Source organism: Prorops nasuta, unplaced genomic scaffold (assembly GCF_024137725.1).
Source record: "Prorops nasuta isolate Cenicafe-Biocafe unplaced genomic scaffold, Cenicafe_Pnas_1.2 PNAS00083, whole genome shotgun sequence".
In the NCBI taxonomy this organism is placed as follows: Eukaryota; Metazoa; Arthropoda; class Insecta; order Hymenoptera; family Bethylidae; genus Prorops; species Prorops nasuta.
Window position 1 is genome coordinate 81,069 of NW_027116880.1, and position 27,164 is coordinate 108,232.

A 27,164-nucleotide genomic window follows, 5' to 3' on the forward strand; every position below is an offset into this window, starting at 1 on the left:
CTACAAACTTCTCCTCCCTCTCCGCGCACCTATATCCACTTTGCCATCTCTTTCACTCCCCCCCCCCCCCCCCCCCCCACCTCTCGTCCCACGCTTCTCTAAAATATCTTACGTCGAGGCGACGCGACGCGACGCTCCATGATAGTTTTTGCAAAATCTCGCAAAGTTCGCCTACGATGAGCGCCGACCATGTTCGTTCGCTTCTCGACCGTTGCCATATACTCCATCCACGGTATACAATATACATTCGACGTAGATGCCCATTTAGCAAAAATTTATACTTGATTCCCGCGTCGGTGTGCTGGCACTTTGCGAGATCGCGCGCGTTGATTCTCGCGAGTTTGCCGTATCCCAATGACTCGTCGAAGGATCGCTCGTTCGCGTTGAACGCTGAGAATGTCATTTGGAGAGGTTGGTACTTGGGACTGCTCAGCTATGGGAGGGAGGGAGTGGGGGAGGGGGGGGGGGGGGTGACTACTGTCCTAACAGGAGAGAGGGGAGGGAACAAAGGAAGGAAGGGGTGGGTGGAGGAGGAGGACGTAACTCCCGGAAACGCTTTTCTCCTTGGTAGAGGTGCGAAGTGGAAGAATTAAATCGTATTTCAACGTCAATGCCGCGGAAGCAAGCGGCAGAGTGGGATAGCTTTGGGAATACTCAGTCACGAGCGGAAATCCGAACTCCCGTGCAGTCGTGGAACGCAATTTAACTTTTAGTCGCTCGCGCGAGGAACGTTGGTGGTGGTGGTGGTGGTGCTGGTGCTCCTGGTGCTCGCCTGCTTCTTCCCTGCTGTGCCGGCTCTCTCACCTGCTCTCTCTCTCTCTCTCCCATTGCTCCCGATCTCTCCTCGTCCCTATACCCGCTCGTCATTTCTCACTTTCCCTTATCCAAGCCGTCAGCTTCACTCCATATTCCTCGACATTGGTGTGCGTACCCGCCTCTCCCCTCCGTCTCTTTTGCTTAATCTTGTAGTCATTCTCTCCGAATCCTTAATACGCAATCACGCAGGTAGATAGTTCCCTAGGTAATTGCCCTTATGTATATATATATATATACTCCACCCCTATTCAGTCGGAATATAATGGTGACAATGTTCTTCCAAGGGAGAATCCTTCCAAACTCGGTTTCTCCCGAAGAGAACGTGGCTGATATTAAATATCCCTAGTTGAGAACGAGAGAGCGAGGACCTTTCAAAAATTTAATTAATGGTTCTTCTTAATTATGTTCCGTACACCGTTCCTATACACACACACACACACACACACACACACATATTCACAGAGCGCGGCAAAGCTCTGAAATATTACATTTCACGATATGAAAAAAATCAATTACGCGCGCGATATAAAGTTGATGGGAGAGAGTTATCAGTTTTATATGAATATTAATATACACATGTATGGTTTTATGGGATTAACACGCATCTGGGGAGCTTGACGAGAGAGCGATAATAAACGTTTGGAATGGTTTATATTGCAGATTCGACGTGCGCGGTCGACGGCAGTTTAGCAACGCCGGTCTCTGGTCCTCGCCGACCGTTCTAGGACCGAGAGCATTTTTTATCACGGCCACGATACCGGCTCACCTCAGCATCGAGCGTCTCGAGCTCAAGGACGAGGGGATCTATCGATGTCGAGTGGACTTTAGGAATTCGCCGACGCGCAATCAGAAGATGAACTTGACAGTCATTGGTGAGTATCGTTATATATGTACGAGAGAGTATCGGATCGTCTCGCCCGGCCTTTGACCGCTCTTATCGGCCAGCGGAGATCGGTTAATCGAGTCTGAGGTTGCGCGCGTTATTTGTTTCAAGTGCCGCCGTCGAGGCCGGTGATCCTGGACGGCGCGACCAAGGACGTCTCGAGGATAGAGGAGCCCTACAACGAGGGGAGCGACGTCAACTTGATCTGCGAGGTTCGAGGTGGGAAACCCCCGCCCAAGCTCACTTGGTATCTCGAGAACACCGTCATAGACGAGTCCTATCTTCGCAACGTTGACTCGGGATTGACGGTTAACCACTTGTCTTACCCTAAAGTTGGTCGCCAGCATCTCAAGGCAAGACTAATCTGTCAAGCGAGCAACACTAACTTGGTGTCACCGCAGAACAGAGTGCTCATCCTCGACATAAATCGTAAGTCGCCCGCTGCCGCTTTCTCCTATCAGCTACAACCCATTCCGAATTCCCACCTCGTCTCTTTATACACTTCCTTCTGTATATATATATATATCTCTCTCTATACACGCGTACGTGTGTGTTTTCATCCGCACACGGATCGATGGCGCAAATATTTGCCTCCAGCCGCGAATCGCGATTGAAGAAATTTAATCAGCAGTCATCAACGTCAGCTATATATATCCGCCTCCCCAATAGCGAAAGATTTCCATGGATTAAAAAGCATTCTTCGCTCCAAGAAAAGCCCGGTGATTTCACGCCGTTCCGAAGGACTACGCTCCGAGCAAAAAGTTTTGATAAACCATTCGAATTCCAAAGTTGGCAATTAAATCGATTATATCCCGTCCACTTGGATGGCGCGAATGGTCGTAGCGGTGCATGCGGCGCGGCGTCGAGCGACGTTCGCGCCGGCCGTCGGTATTTTTCGCGTTGGGACCCCCACGCACCACATACCTATATATACCGTGCATGTACATTGCACCGATAATAACAAATTTCACTCCCATTGCCTTGAACCATTTATTCGTCGACTCCCACGAAAGCGAGATACACACACACGTTCGCGAAGCATTTTGTTCATTAGTCACGCAGCACTTTTGCCGTGGCATGTATCGAACTGAAATTTACGCGATAGAAGCAGGAAAGTTTCCGGGCGTGTGGTGACATTTATGGGAACTTGGCGGCCACGTATATACGCCACTCTCGCAATCCCGCCGGCGGAAAAGCGCGATCGCGTTGCTGTTATTATTAATGCGATATATCGCCACTGTTCAGCACTCGGAGCAGCGAGATCCTCGCGAATGATCTTGTACACGGGGCGCGATTACACGAACGCGCGTACCTCCTCAAAGTTAAGCGATTACGTGTGTTACGTGTTGCTGTTCTACTGTTTTACGATATCTCAAATAATTACTCCGCAAGATCGTGTACGAAGGGAAAAGAAGCGGGAGGGACTAAATCACTTTGCTTCCCTCTCTCTCTCTCTCTCTCTCTCTCTCTCTCTCTCTCTTTGAGCGTCTAAATAATGACAAACTGCGCGAGCGCATGTATAGAAAAAACGAGTTGCGTATGTAGTACGAGTCTCCTCGTTATATATCGCAACGACGATTGTTATATCCCGAAGGATTAATCAGGAGTGCTCGTGTGTCGTCGCTGGAGGAGAGCACGTACCGCTAAAGTGTATATTCTATATATATATATATATATAGACGAGGGATTGAATTTGGAGTAGGCAAGGTGTGTCGGGGTTACGCTCGCGGTTCGTCCTCGCTCTGCTCGTACGCTCGGCTCGTACGCTCGGCTATCCCCGGTTTGCCCGTGCCAGAGTCCGGAGAGAGAGAGAGAGAGAGAGAGAGAGAGAGAGAGCGTTGTGCGGAGTCTCTCACGTGATGCTTGCGCGCCGCTCTTCGAGATTGACCAGGCGCGATAAGAGTAACGCCTCTTGCTAAGACGGATCAGTGAATCGCGTGCCTCCTTGCGGAGCGCGCTCTACGGCTTCGATTCACATGCCGGTATAAAGGAGGGAGGGCTCCTATATATACCGCAAACATGCACGCGTCAACCCACTCGTACATTCGCCTTCTCCTCATTATATGCACACATACATGTATAAACGTTGCGTTTCTCGCGCCTTCTTCGCTTTAATTCCGAAAGCACCCCGTGACACTCTTCAACTTTAGTAATAATCGCCTTCGCTTTTTCACGTGTTAAATTTTCTCACCCGGAAATCTCCTTCTATTGAAAACTTCCTTTATATATATATATATATATATGGACTTGGCATGTTGCGCGCGGCATTTTCGCCCGGAGAATTTACTCGCATCCTCCGTGCTGCATCAGTGATGTATACATACAATAATCTCACGCACATACGACTGTTTTGTTACACAAAGTGCGGTAACTTTGTTAGCCAGCTCATTTAATAGTCTGTTTATAGCACAGCTGCTTAAGCACCGAGCCTTTAGCATTTAAATAACCTCAAAATATAAGACTGAATTGCTAATGAGGGGACTCCATTTTGCGTTGCGCGGATGGAGAGGCTCATTGATTATTAATATATTTATCGATTTTCAATTATAATATCTATATATACAGTATTAATTTCCAAGTGAAATTATTCCAGCACCGATTATTATATCCACGATGCTTTTCTTTTCCATCGACCCTCCCTCTCCCCGTCGTCTCCCGGCAAAGATCGCTCTCTTAGTTGGGTAAAAATCGCACGAGTAAACTCTTAATAAGCAGTAGTAGCGTGAGATCATGAATTTCTTAACTGGAGTGGAAACGATTAAAAGGCAAATAGAGAGAACGATCGCGTTGTACTATATATATATATATATATATATACGCTATAAAGCGAGGAAGATCAAAGTAACGAGGCGCGTGCGCGCGGGTAAACTCGCAGGGACATATTCAGTTTTATAATGCAAACAACACGCCATCTCCGCAAGGTATAAAAGGTAAATGTAATTAGTCGTGCCGATAGCTCGGTGCACCACTACAGTGGCAAACCACGCAAATTTGTGCTTGATCGCGCTCATGAACGAGCCGGCCGACACATGTACGGGTCAACGAACACAAGTGCGGCGCTAAAAGGGTGCTGAACGATTTGTCCCTCGATTTATTATTGCTTCGCTGGCCATCGCGGCAAAATGCAACGCTAAAAAATACACAGCCTGCGATAAACGATTAACTTTTTACCGAGCAACGAATAAACTCGCCCGCTCGCGCGCGTCGGTGGCAGCGCCGATAGCGCTCCAGGCTATTTCTCAGCGATCGAGGATCTACCGTGTGTAACGCACGCGTTATTTCTCTTTCGAATATTCGGTCGCTGTGTGTACGGTTGCAATGAAAAAACCCTCTGATGAGAAATCTCTGTAGCACGAGGGCGTCTTTATCCCTTTTACATTACACGTGTGGTATATACATATTGTTTATGACTTTTGCGAAGCGTAAGAAACTTTCTTCTCCGGAGAAATCCAGTTGTTTTTCTCTTTATAGTCGAGTGGTTGGAAGTTACGAGAGGGATATCGGTGATTTTTTAGACGACGAGCGCGTCTGTTGGCCCGGAAGAGAGAGAGAGAGAGAGAGAAGCGTCACTGGTGCTTTGATGACGACCGACACACACCGTGGAGCGAGGCAGCTACCCTGCATGTAAATGGAAAGGTGCAAAGTGCTGTTCGATGAGTGGCGTACGACGGCAGCTTGTTGTTGGCTAAATCGATGTTGGACAAAACGATAACAGCAATCGGTCCTGGTAAACACGCCTAAAAACATCCGTGCCGAGCCTTTCGTCCGGCTCTGCAGCAGCAGGGATCTGGTTTTACGGAACCGGTCTCTCTCTCTCTCTCTCTCTCTCGCTCGCTCGCGTCTATTTTGTAATCGACGTTTTTATCGGCTCCGATCAAACGTCTCGCTCTTTCTTCGTATCGTCCAACGATAACTGGTCCGTTTCGAAGCTAACCAAACCGGACGCTCCCTATTTCGATATATATATATATAAGCACTCGTTAGTGAAGTTATTAAAATATTTATATACGCGATTAGAGGCGAGTTTAGCGCGACATTAACAATTTATCAAAGAGCTGTATTTCATCCACGCGAGTGTCAACTAAATTACAGGATGTCCCTGTCCGAGCAAAATGGGAGGAGGAGATTCTCGAAAGAACAAGTGGCGTTCTCGAGTGGGTTGTCCCGGTTGTAGCGCACGGTAGTATTATACGTATATATTAGCTTCGTGGAAGGGCCAGAAATTAAATAATTAAGATTTATGGGCGCGCGCCGGGCGATGCCTCGACCTACGTGCAACCCTCGGCCAAGATCGGCTCCGCTCGAGCGATCTCGTCGGGCCGCGCGCGTTCTTCCCCACGATCTTAAGAGGGTACTTCCGACTGCCATTCGAGTAAAACGCGTAGCTGGAATCCTCCTAGTCGTTCGTGACTCCGTAATCGTTTATATTATCCTATTCTTCCTAGCCTCGAGACCCTCTCAACCCTTCCCCCATTTATCTCTCACCCCCCGCCCCCCCCCCCCCTCCACACCCCGTTCAACCACCAAACGAGAATCATCCGCTTATTATTGCCAACATCTGTTTCAACCGGAGCGCGTTTCTTCCCTCGGCTCCCATCCAAATCTCTCTCCTCTCCAACCCGTGTATTTAATTCGCTTCATCATTGTTCCTAAATTAGCCGAATCTCCCATCGCACGCGCGCGCGCGACTTATCAGACTGACGAAAAACCTCTCGATCGTTACAGTCAAGCCGTTGGTCGTGCAAATCTTAACGAAGGAGTCCAAGATATCCGCCGACAAGAATTACGAGGTCGAGTGCAGGACGACCGGCTCGAGACCGGAAGCTGTGATAACGTGGTGGAAGGCCAACAGACAGATGAAGAAGATGGCGCAGAACGTGAGTATTCCCGCTGGAATTATATATGTATAACAGCCCGTCCCGTTATTCCTCTCCAAGGTCATTGGAGTAATTAATGGTCCCTAACGACGAAACTTGGTGTACATGCACACGCAGTATGCACTGGAGAACAACCAGACCCTGAGCGTTCTGAGCTTCGTGCCAAGCATCGAGGACGACGGTAAGTATCTGACCTGTCGCGCCGAGAACCCGGTGATACCCGACAGCGCCCTCGAGGATAAGTGGCGATTGGACGTGCAGTACCAGCCAGTGGTGACCTTGAGAATGGGGGAGACCTTGAACCCGGACGACATCAAGGAGGGCGACGACGTTTACTTCGAGTGCATCGTCAGGGCGAACCCCAAGGTGTACAAGCTGGCGTGGTTCAAGGACGTGAGTAGACTTCTTCTTCTTCTTCTTCATCATACATATATACATAGCTCATCGGTCTTTTCCGTTCCGCTGAGCATAAAATATACCGCGTACGATGTTCATAACGCGAATGTGTATCAACAATGACGCCTCTTTGCAACGTACATATACGTCTCTCTTTCTCTCTCTCTCTCTCTCTCCCAGGGAAAGGAGCTGAAGAATAACGCCACGAGTGGGATCGTCCTGAGCGATCACTCTCTCGTTCTCCAAGGACTGACGCGGTACTCCGCGGGAGATTACACTTGCCTGGCGGCCAACATCGAGGGAAAAACTGCCAGCAACGCTGTCGCTCTTCGGATAATGTGTGAGTCTTCTTATCGCGGGGCACCAACCAATTAAACTCGAAGCTTTATTCCTTCGCAATGATCGATCGTATAGAGCGCGCGTTGCAGGAGTGAACGGGACAGTATAGCAGTAATTTCTCGACCAGCGTTTAATGACCGGTATAACGCATATTGGCAATTTGGTAATTTGGGCGATTTGGGTCTTACGGCGCGAATCCTCGATAACGACTTAATCGACGGCAACGGAGAGCGCGAGCAAACAAGTTGGCTGTGTGTACTTAGGGATGCGAGCCCTCGAAGCTGATGCTCGAGAGCCCGGGCAGGCAGCAGCAGCAGCAGCTCTCTCTCTCGAGAAAGAGAAGGACGATGATCGGGTCGCGCGAGGGTCGTGTTCGGCCGGGATATAAAGGAGAAGGAAAAGAAAAAGGCTTTCCGTGCGCACGGGGGGCGAGATTATATAGTTTTCTGTGTGAAACACGATGCAGCGAGTTATTCTATTAGAATGGTAGTGCCCCTGGTGGTAGCCCGTCGTATCTGCATCTTGTAAATGACCTAAGAGGGAAGGAAGGACTGCGATGCATATTCAATGTATGTAAAGCACGACTGAATATTCATGTGTGGGTGAACGCAGCCTGGCAATGTGCTAAGCCAGGCCAACGCGAACGAGTGTCATTGCCCGTGGGGGGGTGGGAGGGGAGGAGGGGGGAGGTGCCAAAGGCATCCACCGATCGCATCCTGACTGACGCATCCCGACCCTTCTACCGCGCGAGCATCTATATATACGTGTCCTTTAATTGTATTTGCCACCCCTCTCTCTCTCTCTCTCTCTCTCTTGATACGTACTATATATATACAAGTTGGATTCTTATCGTTCGACGAGAACCGCGAAATTCCTTCGATATTCGCGAACCGATGGAACAAAGCTACAGGACACTGCGCGTTATAAAGGTACGACGTACAAAGTACACGATTGGGAAGTTTCGGCAAAGTTATTGTACAATTATTCAAATGAGCTTTCCGTGAAACGAAATACGGTGTGCCTTTTTGTAGCGGAGCAATTAAATTTCAGCGAAAGCACATAGCTAGTCCGATATAATAGCAGACTTTTAATGGCCCCTTTTCTATAGCGAAGCCAGCAATGTCTATTAAGCATCGATCCAATACTTTCGCATCGATTCCATCCGGTGTTTTAAAGATATAGATTCGAATTGTACTACCATCTCTATACACTCGTATACTTGTGCGTGGAACGATCGAGTGGACGACTCTTATTTTCCATCGATTATTTTTCATTACGCGTTTAACACGTTTCGATGAGGGTCGTATACGTGGCTTTTGACGTAGGGACGTATACGGGGGTGGGTCGAAGGAGTTTACGTGGAGGTAAAAGTGGTATGGGGGGGGGGGGGGGGGGGGGAGGGTGTGGGAGGAATTCGGGTAGATTGCGGGGTGACGTTGACGTTGCGAAAAGTCGAGTAGTGAAGAGCAAACTCTGCACTTTCAGATGCGCCGGTATGCAAGGAGGGAAAGAGCGAAGTGGTGGTCGGAGCCTTGAAGCAAGAAACGGTTTCGTTGGTTTGCTCGGTGGAGAGTCACCCGGCGCCGCTGACTTTCCACTGGACTTTCAATAATTCCGGAGAGTTGGTGGAAGTGCCTCACTCGCGGTACTCGCACGTACCGATGCCAGGGACACCTTCCGTCGCCGAGAGCCTCAAGGAGTACCAACAGTTTCACGGTTCCAGGCTCAACTACACGCCCGCCACGGAAATGGATTACGGCACGGTCGCGTGCTGGGCGAGCAACCAGGTCGGCAAACAGCGAGTCCCCTGCCTCTTTCAGGCAAGTATACGCTAACTCCATTTTCCTCGGACTCGCCCCCCCCCCCCCCCCCCCACCGCTACCTCTCAAACTCAAACTTCCATCTCCTTTTCTACTCAACTATTCTCTTCCATGCACCATTCCTCCACTACCTTGCGCTTTTCTCTTTGCCCTTCCCCTATATACCTCTATCCCCATCCTTAACCTAATTTTCATCCCCTCTGACGCAACGTACTCTCTTTCTCTCTCTCTCTCTCTCTACCCTTCTTCCCATTCTCCACTTGGATCTCCGGATCCGAATCATAACATTTACAAAGCACGCTCTCTCTCTCTCTCTAGGTTTCTATAAGAAACAATATATTCCTAGCCCCCCACTACCCTCTTCATCCACGGTGTACTCTTTTCCTCTTGACCCTATAGATATTAAACTTTCCTTTCAAACTACCTGATTTTCGAGGCCGTACGCCATTATTGCTGGAACCTTGCTTCTCCTCTCGGTCATCCGTTTATTATTCATCGAACCAGAATGAAATTCGCATTAGTATTTAGGGCACGTATCTCTGCGTCAATCTGGTAAACAGAGAGAGAGAGAGAGAGAGAGAGAGAGAGAGAGAGCGAGCCTTGGCCATTCTCTTAGGCAATGCAGCAAATTAGCATATACCACGTGGATTCGCCTTCGTCTCTGGTGAAGTGGGCACTCTCTCTCTCTCTCTCTCTCTCTCTCTCTCTCTCTCTCTCTCTCTCCCTCTACACCGTTGTATTTTGCAGTCTCGCAGTAGTAGAGCACTGTTTATAGTCAGACGCGCGGTTACCCATACATATATACGTCGAAGAACGACACTGTGCGTTTTCCACAGGTAATAGCGGCAGGCAGACCGTACTCCCTGCACAATTGCACAGCCACGGAGATGTCCGCTGGTGGGGTCGGAGCTCTCGAAGCCGAGGAATCGAGCTCGAAATCCGGAAGCGGGCTAATGGTGCACTGCCTGGAGGGCTACGACGGTGGTCTTCCCATACACAGCTATCAATTGGAGGTTGTCGCTGACGAGGACGGCGGTCCAATTTTACTTAACAAAACTGTGCCGGCCAGTGGCTCCTCCGACGGAGCGATTTTTGAGGTGGCTGGACTCACCACTGGTAGGAGCTATCGACTTTTTCTCTACGCCATCAATGCCAAGGGAAAGAGCGACCCGGCTATACTGGAACCCGTTACGCTCAAGGGTGTGGCCATGTATACCACTGGTACGTGTATCGCCATAAATTATTTACTTTCTTCTTCTTTTCCTGTGTCTATGCTATATATTATATACATATATACTACACGTTTAACTTTATACCATGTTATATATAATAGCTACTAGCTCTTGTACGCCGCCGCGCCCCGTCTCTTTATTCCCGATACACAATCAAAGATTTTTCCAGAAACCTTCGGGCTATACAGAGTTATTCCCTCTCCTCTCGACAATCGTTGTATTTTTCTACCTCGAGATTTGTTATCCTCGTAATAAGTACCGTAACATGAACCAACGTGGTATTTGGACAAGGAAGATTGAGGAGGGGGGGGGGGGGGGGGGGGAGAAGTTGAATGATGCAATGCGTAAAAACTGACGATGCGAGAAACTCCTGATAAGGATTGGTCAGAGAAGTTTGAGGCTTTTTCCTCCTCTTACACTCTCTCTCTCTCTCTCTCTCTCTCTCACTCTCCGCTGGTCTCAATTGTGTTTCGTCTCTTGGATATAGCTGAAAGCATGGGAGAAGAGGAGCAAAAAGAAAACGAGTGGGTTTATCGAAAGTGCATTGGCTTCCAAAGGGCGTTGATTGAATCGTTTTCCCTCGTTGCTCCTCCAATTCGTCAGAAAGTCGATCGCCACACTACATATATATATATATAAATATACTTACTTGGGGTAAGGCGCGTTTGTTGTCGTCGCACCGACCAATGAGCGCGCGGCTCTCCCTGCGTATAAATCTGTCAATAATACAATATATACACACATATAGGTCTATAGAGGGGGGGGAGCGTTTGAAAAATGGACTTTCCTTCGGAACAATGCGGCAGTGAATTTGGCTTTTGACGATCCATTAACAAGGGGGAGGGGGGAGAGCGTTGGCAATCCGTCCGAATCGCGTCTCGGATCAGCCGCACGAGGATATGATCGCAAATGCACAAATAGTCCGGCAGCAGACGCGTCGGTATTGCAATTAGTCGGTTAACCGGCTACTAGCTAGACTCACCCCCCCCCCCCCCCCCCTCCCTACCTTTCAGTTGTGGAAGCAACACAGCGGTGGTGTTGCCTCGATGGATGCGAAGAGAGAGTGTGTATATACGTATCACGCAGAGGGGCAAAGGATGAGAGTGACGGGGAATATGGAAGGCTGTGGAGCGACGCGGAGGTTAGCAGAGGCGAGAGTCGGCTATGTAAGCGTGTGCGGGGTGTTGTAGGGCAGGACGGCTTGTAATGCTGAACGCAGTGCAACGCAACCACAGCTATCGGACTCTGCGAACCTTGCAATTAACAAAACAGATTACTCTCAATCAACGAACACCCATACCCCCTGTGTACCCACTGGCGGCCGTTTCACTGGCTTTCACTGCGCCGTAACCCACTACGAATTGGACCGATGATAAATAGCGCATACCCATCTCCGTCCCTCCACCAACACACTCGTACGGTTAGCCGCGCGTAATGCATACAGGGTGTACGCTTTAATTCGCCACGGAACGTGGACATAAAACTCGTTTATCTCTCCGCAAATAACTACATGCATATATAAGGACTTTGAATTTTTCCCGTAGAGAACCTTTTTCAAATCCCTTTATAGACGGAGAAAGGTATTATGGGAAAAATTGTTATCTCTCTCTCGTGTGTGTTTGTACGTAGTTAGATAAGGGGATAAGTGAGTTATTATACGACGACACTCTTTGGCGATGCGAATCAAAGGGTACACCCTGTATACTCTCTATTTCGTTTCGTCCCAGGCGCATTCACCCACCACCGAGCGAGCCACGGTACCTCTCTCTCTCTCTCTCTCTCTCTCTCTCTCTCTCTCTCTCTCTCTCTCTCTCTCTCTCTCTCTCTCTGTTGCTCTCAACATCCGGGGCTCTTTACCGATGAGACCTCTACCAGCCACAACATGGTTTCGATTCGCGCACGAAATTCACCGAGCATCCTGATCTCGCGCAAGCTTCCCTCCGCTACCACAATTTGCGGCGATAATTCCACCACCGTAACAAAAGGCCAAATATACGGTTTTTCGAATCGTCGGATTCTCGCCTCGTCCGTACTTTTCCGATGGCTCAGCCTAGAATCCTCCCCACACACACACACACATATATATATATATATATATATATAGAAGCAATCGATGGATCGATTTTCCAAACTGTCCACCTTTTCCCGCGATATTCCTCCCGTCAGCAGCTTTTTCGTCACCGGAGATTTCGCGTTGATGGAAAAGAAAGGAGCGGGATTTCGCGAGAGTCGAGGGAGCGAATAACTCTCACTCCCTTGCAAATCGTAACAATAGAATGTGATTCAATATCTTAGACGACAGCTGCGCCCCCTTTTAGCACAGCGCGGAGGAGTCGTACTTATATTATACGCGTTGGATATTAATCGCAGACGCAAGTGCCTTTTTATAGAGGATCCTGAGAAGCTTTATTGCCAGCTGTCAAAGCTTCAAAGAGGCCAGGCCTCTCTCGGGCTCTTTCATCGTTGGATCGATTGGAGTAACTGATGGGGTGTTGGGTATAACGCTCGAGAGGATGGGGAGACGAGTCTGCGACGCCGTCGTCTTATTATTAAGCAAATCTCTGGCGGATAATCCACGGGCAAACGCGTTAGTCATCGATGTACACACACATGCAATGTTGAAGCGTCGCAACCGTACACAGTGTGCACTGGCTCGGCAGGAGTACGAGCGTTATTGTCAAGCGCGACGCGCGTCGTGGTAAACGTACTTATAGTCGTGTCATGGCGTTCTCCGTGCCCCGCTTCGATGTATCATTATAAAGCTACCGCGGTTTCGGCGGGCCGTAGCCAAGGAGAAGCTTGGGTCAATACGGGCCATCGAGGGTAGAAATTAGTTTACTCGCAAAATTGGCCAGCACCTTGAATTCTCCGGCGCGACGTGCGACGCTCTCTCCTCCCTTTTTTCCATTTCTCGCGCGCGCGGGGCCGCCCGGAGCCCCCAAGGGCATCCTCTCTCTAATTTCAGCGCGGCCGCCGACTTTGCGGCATCCACACCCCGCCGCCGATGCTCCCGGCTGATGAGGTGCAAATATTGATTCGACGGCCGTTACCCCGCGACGCTGATTTACCCGAATAGCGGGCGGTGGCGGTGGCTTTCTCCACGCCAGCTCGCCCAAGCTAATTTGCGGCCCCTTTGCTTCTCCGCCCCCCCCCCCCCTTCATCAAACGCCACTCCGATAATCGCCCACCGGCCGCCAAGAGCGAACGATTTCACGCTTTGTACCTCGTCGTTCCTCTACCCTTTGCCATTCAATCTCCCCCCTCCCTTTTCCATTTCTGTGGATAACGCGAGACACCGTCGCGAAGCTGTGCGCATGTGTGTGTTTTAGCCCGCGATCCCCCCATGCGTATTCGTTAAAAAACTTTTCGCTATTATCGAGAATCGTCTTGAATCGCCAACTCGACGAACGAACGTCGCTTTCGGTATAATAAATTTACCTGTTCGTTCTCGAGTAAATGACTTTGCTGATAAGGGAGCGACGCCGTGAGAAACGGCGAGGATCCTTTCCCCTGTATACGTGGTACGTATATCTATATATATGTACAGAGTCGAGTGGGTCGCGAGTGAATCGAAGAATCCGGTTACTAACGAGCCGAGAGTGCCATTGGGTTAACTGATGAGAACGGTGAGGCGGGAAAAAGCCTACTACGCTCGAAATCCGCTGGTTTGAATTTCAACCACTCGACGTATATATATCACTGCAGAAGTTGGAGCGAGGCTGCTCACGTGCGCCACCTATTGTATCCTGTGTATGTACACTGTATATATATATATATATATATGTATAATACAAAAAAAAAGACTTGTAAAGGGGGAGGGGGGAGGGGGTGTCCGAATAGCTGCGAGATGCAAAAGTTCGATAGTTCATAAAGGAGAGTGCGGTAGCTTAAAAGCGTGGATAACGAAGAAGGAATGAAAGGGAGTGGGGAGTGGGGGAAAGACAAAAAAAGGGCGAGACATAGAAAGCAAGAAAAGCTTGTGTCGAGGGTATGGTGGAGGCTGAAATGAAAAGAGTCGTGTGGCTGCAATGGCTGTGTGTCGCGGCTGCAATTTCATCGAGAAATGGCTAGCATAGGGATGACTCGAGTTGCAAGGGGCTGCGATGCTCCTTCTGCTTCGGTAAGGAAGAAAAACAGTGAGTCAGAGTGGCAGGAGCGCCGTGTGGCTTGTAAGAGAATGAATAGGGAAAGGTTGACTGGCTGGCGGCCGGAGCTCTAGAAGGATGTGGGCCACGCGACGAAGAAGAGAACGCTCCCGCGCGACTCCCTTCCGGCCTCGTCTATCTCTCTTAAACTCTACCAAGTATATATATATATATGTGTGTGTGTGTGTGTGTGTGCAGGTTCATTCGCAATCCACCTCTCTAATTTCTCTCTCCCACGTCCGTCTCTATTCCTCATCTTTTCTCTCCCTCGCTCTCTCCCCTCCCCTCCTCTGCGTGGCCGTACAACTCCCGGCTAATCCATTAGGAAAATTAACCGTGTGCGACAAGCTTCGCATCCTCGAGATTCCCTTGGCCTTCCGCTAAACATACCGAGACGCGAAATGACAGAGGCAGACTCGACCAGACAGGATCTCTGACTCGGCTATAGTCCGAAAAAAAGCCCGAGAGATTCCCTCGAAGCGCTTGGCATTATACTCTATCGCTTGTATAAAGAATATTCTTCTAGGAAAAAAGCCTCTGTTTTACTTTCTGGAAATCGATATTATTTTAATATAATGGTAAAAGATCGAACGAGCGTCGACTCGAATTGAAATGTTCGCTTATATATACATAGGATAATACCGTGGTGTATGTGAAAAGTTCTACGCTGGAAGTGAATTTTAGAGGTATATATATATATATATATATGTATGCGTACGAGAGATAAGACGTTTCCTAGGTTTGTCAGAGCCGAGGGAGAAGGGAGTTGGTGGGTGGGTACAGATACGGTTCGATTAGCGAAACGGTCTTACCGAACACGGAAGTAAATATGGCGCAGAGAGAATGATATTGAATCCTGATGTAGACGAAGCCAGAGGCAAGAACGGGAGTGGAAAGCTGAAGAGCAGTCGGTGCTAGGGTATAGGGTGGTTTGGGGTGGCTAGGGGGGAGTCTCGGTGAGTCAGAAGTTTGAAAAGCGAAGGCTGCTCCGCGCGAGCTGGTCATGCTGGAAGGAAGTAAAATGGCCGGCGGGTATGTTTGTTGCTAAGTCCAGGCTTCCGTTGCTGCTATGCTACAGCTTCACGAGCCCGAGCTACCACGCGAATGCTTTTCGAATGCAATTCTTTCGAAATTGGTTTCGGCTTTCCTCGGAATTGCTTCGATTTAGGACGAATCGGCCACTCACCTTAAATCCATGGTGCACCGTGCTTATATACCGCTGCTCTCCCACCATTTTCCCGCCATTCCGCGCGTCCCTGCTCCACTCTGTACAGTCTGCTCCGCCGTTGAATGTGTGCGCCGCACAGCCACTACTGCATCAACGTGGCCGCGCCTCACCCATTTCCATCCTCCGCAATCACGATCCCTGCTCTCGCACGATGAACTTGGGGGGCTAAACTTGCAAAGTTGGCGTAGACCGCTCGTATCCTTTTCTCAAACTACTTTTCACTTTTTCCACCAAAATACCTCTTTTCTTCTCATTTGCCTCTCTTGCTTCTTTTCTTGCAATCTCTTCATAGTCCTGTATACATGTAACAATCAACACATTAATGATTAAAAATCATTCACTTTGGTCGAGTCATGTAAAAGAGATAATATACCTTTACGAATCAATTGCCCGCTCGAGACGTGCGTCGTCCAACGGTCTACGACCAACTGCTGCCGCTCCCGCGCTCTCGCGGGAACGCCGAGTATTAAAATTCGCGGAATCGTCGCGCTCTCCAAATACGCGGGAACCGGACCAAAATAATAACAGCCGCGCGAGAAGAACTATAAGCCAATTAAAAGTAAAATAATACAACTCCCTTATAAAATTACGAAAATAAAAATTCTTTTATTTAAGTGACTCTTCGTTTTAATAGTATTAAATAAATAATTTACTTATTATCAATAAATAATTGATTCAATTAAATAAAAAGCGGACGAATCAAATTAATTTTAGTTTCTTTAATTAAATATCATTGTAAATATTTATTCGAACCAACAAATTTTTATTCTCACTGAGGTAGTCTCTCTCGAATTCTACATACATATACACGGCTACGAATTCTTTATTTCTTTCATTGCCCCCCTCCCATGTTCCGGTAGGCAGTGAGCGTCGTGCTAACCCCGTAGATATTAGACTATATATATATATATATATAGGATATATAATGTAGCGCAGTGCACATAACATACATGTATAGCCGTGAGCACGGACAGGCTTCTAATCGTTAGCGAACAACGAGACTCCCCCCGAGGAGAATCATCGCCGGAAGCGTCGCAACTTGTATAAAAAGCATGATGGATCAGAAACTGAAATTGACTCACCTTCAGCCGGCAATCAAAGTTTAATCAAACTTTAACGAGTGTCACGAATACTCGTTACGCTGCTTCGACGAATCCTTATTTTCTGAAAAACGATAACACCGAATTTACGGACCACTTTGAAAAACGTGAATTGCTCCGCTATTCTGCAGCCGGATTAAAAATCATTCGTTTTTTCCCCGCTTTTTTTTTTTATACTCAACGATTTCGCCAAATTGCGTTGCTGCCTTGGGACGAGAGAGAATTTTACAGCCCATCACGATCCTGGTCGCGATAAAGATTCTCTCCAATCGTATATACTTATCACGAAGCAAATTTTTTCAAATTGTTCCCGAAGAAAGAGAACTGTACTTCGAAAAAACGCTCTGCCATTCAAATCCTCCGCTTCTTCATGGCCCTGCACATTCCGAACTCTCTGCTGTGCAACAAATTAGCCGCGATTCTTGCCCGTTATTGCACCGTATATATATATACGACATTTATGCTGGTGTGCAGCACGCATCACGGAGAGTCTCCATAGAAAATTCAACTATATAACGGAGCTGCAAGAATCGATAATTCGAATTAGATTGGTATTACATCGAGCTTAACGTTATTATTATTCAGCAACTGCTTTTACCTCTATATAAAGCAGATATATATGGAACATTAAAATTGTTAAAATTCAACGATTCCAAGAGACTCTGCTCTGGAACGATATAACTCATACACTTTTCCCAAAGTACCGAGCGTGAATTAACGCCAAGTACATTTAATTGGAACGACCAGGTATATATATGTATAGTTAGTTTTTCATTCGAGCAAAGACGTACGTCTGCCTTTAATATGCAAAGTACACAATTGGAGTTTTAGGAGGAAATTCTTTTATTCTCGTCACGCTTAAGATATACATAAGGCTGTGTGTGTGTGTGTGTGTGTGTGCCGCTGCATGCACAGGCCATTTAATTGACCGTTGTCCCGCTTTGTTTTTCGCCATGTGCTTCGCATCGGGGGCGACCTGGTTACATCGGGCGGAAGAGCCATGCAGGGAAAAGCGGAAAAAAGCAATATCGGTTTTGCAGCTTGGTTCTTTGCGGTCCGAATGGCCCCGGCGCAGCCTCCTCTCTCCCTCTATTAGAAATGCATAGTTGTACGAGTATATGCGCGTCGCCGCATGGCTCGCGCTGTTTAATTTGAAGATGCTGAAGTTGGTGGACCGCAAATGTGTGTCGGATTAAATGAAATTACGTGGAAAAGGGGTAAATGCAACGGTGGAGGACGGGCTATACGCGCCTATCCCATATACGTACGTTTCTATTTTCTATGCCGTTTAATTTCATTCCGTTGTATTTTAGCGCAAAGCTCTAAACGCCGCGCCGCGCGGTGCTCCACCGAACGAATAAGAGCCACGCACCGCGGCCGAGTATAAAACAAATGTTTGGCCAGCATCGTTCCTTCCTTTCCGCGCGCACGATCCAAATAAAATATACTCGCGACTAAGCTCATCCTCTTATACGAAATCTTTTAGCCGCGCGACTATATCGGCGCTAATCGAGTTTAATACACCGCGTTATAAACGTCTACGAGGAATTTTCCAGCAGTGTTTATTAATAATGTTGCGTTATAAAAAATTTACGCGTTTGCCGGAGTATATAATCTGTGAAACTCGATCCGTGAGATAAAATTCTAATAGAACATATATATACACACGCGAGAGTTATATTAGTTTCCATCTAATAATGCACTATGCATATATAGGTATATATTATATATATATATATCTAGTAATTTTAAACCTCGTTCGACGTATCGCTTAATTTCCTCGTGACTTGTAAATATTAGTGTGAAACATATACACGCGGCGCATATGTGACGCGAAGCTTGAAATTGCTATTACAAAATAATAATAGAGCGAACCTGATTTCACGATGGCTTTAATACAATCCTAGCGGTTCCGAGCTAGCAATTTGCATTAACATTGTCGATGCTGACCACGGAATATTAGCTATTCCGGTCTTCCCGACTATTCCACGCTAAAAGAACACCGCGCCACGGCGGCCTGGCAATGCTGTACACATATATACAATGATCGCGCATACGCTGCAAACACAGCGAGGTCTTCAGGCTCCCTCGCCGTCGATTTCGTCGTCCTACCGCGAAAATATCCCTGTACCCGATTGGCCATTGGTGGAACATCGCGGTTCGATGTTGAAGAGAAACGAGCGAGGGTCCTAACGCGAGATACACACACACACACACACACACACCTTAACTTACTGTACATAACGAATACCCACTAGATACATTAGCATAAAGATTAAAATATTGTTAAGCAGCTTATGAAAGTTTCAACGAGTCTCGAGCGGGCGTTGGAAATGTTTTGGTAGGTGAATCAGCATAAAATTGACATTACGCGAAAGGCTCGCGCGACGAGCGACGGGGAGAGGATGGTTCCTGCCGCTGCTCCTGATGCTGCTCGGAGCCAGAGAACAAACAGAGAAAATGAATTTCGGTTCCGGAGCTGCGGGGTTGAGCTGTGTCAATAACAACGGGGACGAAGGCGACATTGACGTTGAAGACACTGTGCGCTCGTTACACTCCGACTTTCGGTGTGAAAGGGTGCGTGTGTGTGTGTGGGTGAACCGCTCGAGAGAACCAGGGTCTTTGCGCGAGATCGTGCAGAAGGGCGTGCTTTTTCTGTTCCGATGGTGGTGGAGCAGAGAGAGAGAGAGAGAGAGAGAGAGCGGAATGGCGGGAGAGTGTTGTACATACGTATACTAGAAGAGGAGGAGGAGGAGGAGGGGGAGGAGGGGGAGGTATATAGGATGCGGTGCGTTGTCCGTCACTCGAGTTTACCGAGGGCCGACTCCGTGTACCATCGACGTATACCGCTCTCTATGGAGATTCGCTGGGCTGTGTGTTAATTGATGTAATTATACTCTCCTTGTGACGGCAGCTGGCTGCTTACTCGGACACACGACTTCTCCGTACATGTACACACACGCGAATAACAACACATACGGACACGTGAAAAGTAGCGAGATGCTGGCGCATATAAGCGTTATAGCTGCATACGCTGCAGCTTTGCGGTGTTATATATACGTGTGTGTGTGTGTACGTGCAGTCTATAGCAGCATATAGTAATACAAGCTTTCGATATCTAGCTCCATATTCGATGCAGCGTGAGCACGCGTCTATTTATACACGCCCACCGGCTTCGGTAATAGCGCCATAATAGACATAGCTTCGTTAATTATTATCCTGCTTATTACGCGTATATACCGCGTCGATATCGATGCATCGACTCTGAATGGCCGATGGAGTGACCATTCGGCACAAGTATAAGGCGCGCGCGCGCGCGCGCACCTCATTCTCGCGTCGAGTTATTGTTACCGGCATTCCCGATGTCGGAGACCCAGCAATTTTGCTTGGAGATCCTGGGCGACGATAATCGCGTCCTCCGCAGCGTTCGGCAAGTGCGGAGAACCTCCACAGTACGTATTATTGCAATAGACTGATATTATTTATATGCTATGTACACATGGTATATTGTTGAGAAAAATCCTTGATGGTGTGTATCGATAAGGAAAAAGGGACGTGTGGAGAACGGTTATTAGTAGCTATATCGTAGGAAATTGAAGGTACAGTATTATACATGCAGAGATAGAGAAGTTTCTGGAAAGATCGATCCAAGTTCCAGTTGACGAAGCATTTGGTAAATCTGTGTGTGTGTGTGTGTGTGTGTGGTACAGGGTCGACGGACGCAGGGATGCTGAGCCCGTTGCTGGTGGGCCTGGCAGCCACCGCAACCCTTTTGGCACTCGCCGTTGCTGGTATCCTGGCGGCGCTCTACCGGAAACACTCGGCTGGCGCTAGGGCAGGAAGTCCAAAGCACGCTCCTATCGTTTGCGAGCCACCGCCAGCAGGTGCAACCACTCCGGTGCACCCTCAGATAAAGCAACCGGTCGATGACATCGATCCGGATATCATACCCAACGAGTACGGTGAGTGACTCTTGCTCCGTTGCGCTTGCCTCGCGTCGATTACATGCCTCGTGCGCTTTCATCCTTCCCCCCCCCCCCCCCCCCCCCTTACCCACCCCTCTTTTTCATAAACCCCGTCATTCGCCAATTCCGCACACAGCGACGCTACACTCTTTTACCCGATTCTCAACTTCAAACCAATCTCCCTTCATCCTCCCGGGCCTATATATAGCCCAGCTTCTCTTCGGCTAGATCTATGCACACAAAAAATGGCAATTTTTTTTTTTTACCTAAAATATCGCAGCTGTATTAAAAATGCTTAAAACTATCAAAGCTAAATCGGATTACGCGGGGGCTCGTCGCTCTCGCAAAGGAAAATATGCGCAGCGTGCTTCAATATTGGTAGCGATTTTGTAATCAGTAATATAGTACAGCTAGTGGTATAGAGGACACTCTGTAAATTCTCAGGCTTTATATTTTACTTTGAAGCGCCATGAAAGCAACGTCCGAGCTTTTCTTTTTTCTCTCCGGGGGAAATTAATTTTTTCTTTCCTCTTATTTTAGTCATTTGTTTATTGATTTGACAACGACGCGTAATCGACCAATCGACCGCGAGAATATGCCGTGTTTCACGGACCAACACTCGAACAAAACTTGTTTCCACAGAGAGGAGGCCCTTGACTTACAGTCCGGTCTATAGAACGCCACCGCAAAGAAGGAAGAAGGAGCAGTACCAGCAACACGTTGGAGGAGTGGGGGGAGTTTTGCAGGAAGTAACGTCACCGGAGAAAAAGCCTTTCGTCCGGCATCAGCTGGATCTATCGCCGGACCCAATGCTCACCGATTGCCTGCCAACGCCAACCCTCGATTTTGCTCAGAATCACCAGCAGCGACAAGACTTTGCTCATCCACCCACGCTGGCTGATTTCAAGCAGATGGCGATGGACGCCTACAATCAGCGAAATAATCAAAACGTTCGTACCTTTATATATATATATGTATATATATCCACTTCCCCCCCCCCTTTCTCTCTCTCTCTCTCTCTTGTACCTCTATCCTTTGCTGCATGAAACGTATAAAACTCGAGGGAATGCAAGAGAGGATAAGATATATAATCGAGTGAGATGGTATAATATCGAGGAAGCATCTTTTTCTGTCAGCCGATGAGAATTCTCGACTTGCTTGAAATATTCAGAGGTTCGACATACAAAAGCGAGTTGTTGGAACAGGAAGAAATCTAGATAGGGGCAAGTGTATTGGTATGGAGGAAGGACGAAGGGTGAGTTTGGTGGAGGAAAGAACGATCCGGTGCTTTAATATGCGGCAGTCTTCCACTTTAACTTTTCCGGTTTAGCAGAGCCTTGGGTTATCTGCGCTTCCGCGAGTTTAATTACCTCTAAGTTTTCTCGATAATTCGAGACGACTGGTCCCGATGCGCGTAACTCGCCGAGAGCTCGACTTCCGCTTCCCTTCTGTGCTGCTGCTGATGCTGATGCTGGTTGTAGTACGCAACGGTAAAGCTCGGAGTAATGCTGGTAGTGGTCCTGGTAAATGGTAGTATAGTGGCCTCTTCCATTAAGAGTCCAGATGAATTTCATGCCGGTGCGCCTAATCCCTTGAAATACTCCAGTTTTTTCTCCAACGCTTTATTCCTACTCTCCCCCTTTCTCCGATAAAAAAAAGGGGGAGGAAAAAGAAAATGTGTACCTCCGCGAGCAGCCCAGAAAATTCATGCAGAGGCACGCGAAATTCAACTCAGCGAAAATCGGAATGAATTGCATTAATTATGGCGACATTGACGTATAAGTACATGTATAATAACGTTTGCCCGAGAGAACGTGCGATTGCTAAAATGTATATTATTTGCATAATAATCGTGATTCTACTTCCGTACCCTATTAGTACCTCATCAATCGCTTCAAACTGTCCGTATCTCGATTCGCGACCATTCAAATTTCCTTTCTCGAGCACGGGTTTGCTCGGAGAGCAACGCTCGAATTTCTTTAACCTGTATGTACAAACCTCCAGGTGTCTATTCCATTATTATATAGTCAGAAAAGTTTTTCGCTTTCCAAACGCTTTATTAAAAATGCAGTAGAGATCCGCGACATTCGTCTTTCGGAAAGAAACATTGCAGTTTGAACGAGTGGTTATGGCGAAGGCATTCGAAAAGGTGTGTTCTGGAATATAAGGAGCTATAGGGAAATGGAGAGAAAGACAGTGTGGCAGAGAGAAAGAGAGAGAGAGAGAGAGAGAGAGAGAGGAAAGCGCGTCATCTGTAATATATCTCTATATCTATACATAGCAGAGAGGGGGTGGGAGGAAGAGTTTGAAGGATTTGTGCAGGTTTGCATGGTTGGGCAGGAAAGATATATCGACCTGTGCTCTCTGTTTCAGGTGTACTACAGTCTTCAGAGGGCGAGTAAAGGATTGTCGTCCATGCCACAGAGGCCTGTCTCTTCGTCCATTTCAGCACAGGGCAAGTTCCATCAACCAGAAGTGGTCACCCGCTCGAATCGGATACAAGAGAGTTGTATATGAGTCCTCGGATCCTCGCGAAGGTGTCACGGTGAAGGAGAGTCGCGCGCGCATATCGGACTCATCGAGAGTAGAATATTTACCAGACAACGTTCTCCCACTGCTCGCTGCTGCATCAGGAGCAACAGGATCTCTTCCCGTAGTCGGTGTTCAAGTTTTCGAACGAGTCTGCGAGATACACTTATATATATATATATATATATATATATATATATACCGTTAACTATGTACAAAAGTGAAGAGCGAGAGTATGAAAGAGAAGAACGGACTGTGTTAAGAGTGCGTGTGTGTGTGTGTGCGTGGATGACGAAGCGGAAAAAGAGTATAGATGAGAATACAGGGTGGTTGTGTGGTGCGGGAACGCAGACTACTTTCGAGAATAAGACGCTCCTTGTTACTTAATAGTATACGTATGTTGGAAGTAACGATAACGGCGGAACTTGGGTGATAAAGATTTCGAAGGTATTTTCGAGAGTGAAGGAGTGTGAGAAACTCGCAAAGGCAGGCACCCACCGCGAAGATGCAATCAAGACGTTTTACTTAGTCATTTTTAAGGGCTCTCTCTGGTAGTTTTTGTTGAAAGCAGGAGCCAAACAAATCCGAATCCATTCGTCTTCTGTGGGTGCCAAAACGCGAACGAGACGCGATCGGACGAGAGCGTCGAATCGTAAAACGTTCTATAGCCTCCGCTGTGTGCGCGCGCGCGCAAATTCTTCGGGCCGTCAGACGCGGCTGAACGCGATTTGCAAATTATCTCGAAAAGCCTCGGGAGACTCGAGCTTGCGCTTTTCTTATGTTAATCGTACATACGAACACACACACTACCCTAATATATACACGTACACCCACCTACACACGCGTATTCTCGGTTCAACATTCGCACGTACACCCATGCACGCACGCGGTACGGATACGCCAATGTTGAGCGAGACGTAGAATCGACGATTTTTCTTCTTTTATCGAATACCTGCTGCACACCGTCTACTTCTATCGTATACTTTGAACGGGTAACAATTATAAGGCGGCTTATATATTGTATTATTATATAGTTATATCCAAGTACGAAGAGAGAAATTTGCGCGGATAATCCGCTATATCGATACCCGATACTTGACAATAATCGGATATTTGCAACGAAACTTGTAAAATTCGTTTGGACACCGATGTAAACGAGGGGAGGAAACGAGAATAAATCTGCGAGGCGCGTTCAAGCCCGTTTATTATCGTGCCGCATGGCTCGCAAGCTCCAACTACGATGCATGTCTTCGTTCCTGATCACCGACGTGTGTTTCACAGGCGCGTTTTACTGTTTGTAATATGAAATTAGTTTTTGTACAAAGATTTATTGTAAATAGGCGCGAGAGCCTGGTCCTAGATCATAGCCATACACCGATGTCCGAATTTCATTCGCTAGAGATTAAGGGGAGACAATGTCCGCTCGCGTAAAAAATTCAACTTAATGGTATAATGAATAAAGAGAGTAAATTTCATCCATTTTACACAAAGACGCTTGTTCCGTGTTCTTTTTTTTCACAGCCCCCTCCCGTTCGTTAAGATAGAAGAACGTGCAAAACGTTCGAGCCGTGAAATTCCACGACGTACGTGATCCGAATGATCCCGTTCCACTCCTACCCCGCTATTGTCCATTACCTCTGCGCACAGCTCCATTCGGAGAGCACCGAGAGGAGAGAAACGCCGACGAAACGGTACACCGGGCCGGACTTGATCGCGCACAACGAGATGGTAAATTAAATTCTTAGGTCGAAAGGAAGGAGATTTTGCCGAGGAGCGTCAATTCGCTGGACATCAATTGTCGGATAATTTCCACCATCCAGGTCCTCGCCCACCACCCGCTCTCCCTTTCCCTTAAAAACTTACGTTCACCTTTGTCTCGCCGAGATACGCTTTGCTCGACAATTTTTGTCAATCTCACCGACCGAGCAGAGGCCGAGAGTATTTTAGCCACTCGCTCTCCTCCTCGAGGATACACCTCTATAGATGTTCGCTTTATTCGATTTGTACAAAAGCGATAGAATTTAATGCGGAACGAGCCATCCAATATCTCGCACTGCGCTGGAGGGACGAGGGGAGAGAGTGGGGGGGGGGGGGGGGGGGAGGGAGGGGGGGGGGGTGGATGGCGCTCAGGAGCGAGGATAACAAAGGTAAGATTAAAAAGGGCTTTTTATCTTATTCCCGTATTGTGCATTTCATTATACATCATCTATTTATAAAGCTTGGCTTTGTCGGGCCGATAAAAATCCGAGTGATCGAAGCTCCGGCGTTGTCGGAGGGCCTGCGGAGAGGGTGGGTCGAGTGGCAAAAGCCGAGCTGATGGAGAAAGAGAGCGTGCATGAGCGAGCGATATCTCTGTAGGTGTATCGCGCTTATCTAGACTCTCGCATTTCACGTCTCGTAATGAAAATTTGTCGGTGCAGTGGAGAGATGGAACACGGAGGAGAGTTTTGCAGGAAGGCTAGATATGTATATAGCACGGCGCGCGTATCTTGAGAAACACAGATCGCTGCGCACTCGTCACTGCTGTCAGTGGCAATGCAGAGGGGGGGGGGGGGGGAGGTGGTGGTGCCGGGTTTTCTTGACAGGTACGAGCGCATTCTATTGAACCAAGTGCAGTAATTCGAGCATTTCCAGGAGATCCCGGGGCGCTACAGTGTTTGCATACATTGTGCATCTCCAGTCTTGCTAACAGGGACTAACCCCGAGCGCCAGTATATGCCCCATTATTCTATGTGCCATCCGTGTCTCTAGGGCTGTTAAGGCGCTACTACTCCAACCTTGTGTCGTCCCTCTCTCTCTCTCTCTCTCTCTCTCTCTCGGCTCTTCTACTACTTGGATCCCCGACTCTCACCCTTTCCCGTTGCGACCTGGCGCGTACTTCAAGCTGCGAATACGCTATATAATTACGATCCATCCAACCATTATAATCTCATGATTCTACGTGGCCTACGGATGCTGTAGCGTTGAACCTATACTACTCCTCTTCACCCCGAGTATCCGTGGCGCCTCGCACGATTCTTCGGATTTGGCCGCCATTATCGACGAGAGACTTACTTCGGTCCCTTTTTTTTTTTTTTTTTTTTTCTTAGCGCAGTGTGCCAGACGAATAACGAAATCATTTTTATTTCGTCGATCGAAGCGCGCTTCGCGTCGCGTCGTCGGCGCGTCGATGATATTAAATTTTCTCCCAATCTCGCCGGAGCTTTAAAGCTCTTTTTTCACGGCTTCGCGCCGCTGAAATTTAATTCTATACCACTGGCCGACAGAGTTCTGTAGTTGCAGCAGCAGCCGCATTACCAAACCCGACGAAATACCGTTATATCGATATTCCGGCACAGTGGTATCTCGTCCTTAATGTGACTTCCGGATGATATAGCGTAATAATGAGATACTTAGCCGAGAGGTTCGCACATGGTGCTTTTGCAAAATAAATTATATATATATATCTTTCTCCATCCCTTGTACGTATTATATTTTCTACAAAAGAGTATCCGATACGCGCGCGATACGGATATAAATTATATTCCGTATATATATATATAGTTTATATAATATTGTGCATATAGCTATATCGCGCGCAGGGAAACTCTGTTCGGACCCGGAGAAACGCGCTGCTTATTTACTGAAACTTGGATGAAATGTCGATATTTGTTGCACGAAGCCCTCTCACTCTCCGAAGCATGCTGATACTGCAGTACCACGCTCAGCACCAATGCATTCGGTTAGGTAATTAATTATTGAAATGAAATTCTATGGCAACGCAAATCGAGCTGCTTATGGGTATTGCCACTACGTCGTCTCTAATAATTAAACGAAAACGGTAAATTACACGTT

At 47.8% G+C, this 27,164-nt stretch overlaps 1 protein-coding gene across 1 annotated transcript in view; it reads left to right on the plus strand.

Annotated features, from left to right (window-relative positions):
* The window catches only part of side-IV (sidestep IV), a 62,558-nt gene extending 37,758 nt beyond the window's left edge, over positions 1–24,800 (plus strand). Inside the window, exons 3-12 of the mRNA XM_066745777.1 lie at positions 1,477–1,688; positions 1,811–2,128; positions 6,425–6,576; positions 6,694–6,969; positions 7,153–7,312; positions 8,797–9,131; positions 9,968–10,352; positions 20,547–20,798; positions 21,444–21,751; positions 23,175–24,800. Coding sequence (XP_066601874.1) covers positions 1,477–1,688; positions 1,811–2,128; positions 6,425–6,576; positions 6,694–6,969; positions 7,153–7,312; positions 8,797–9,131; positions 9,968–10,352; positions 20,547–20,798; positions 21,444–21,751; positions 23,175–23,318 — 2,542 coding nt within the window. The 3' untranslated portion in view covers positions 23,319–24,800. The remainder of the gene's footprint in view (positions 1–1,476; positions 1,689–1,810; positions 2,129–6,424; positions 6,577–6,693; positions 6,970–7,152; positions 7,313–8,796; positions 9,132–9,967; positions 10,353–20,546; positions 20,799–21,443; positions 21,752–23,174) is intronic.
* Positions 24,801–27,164: the final 2,364 nt, after the last annotated feature.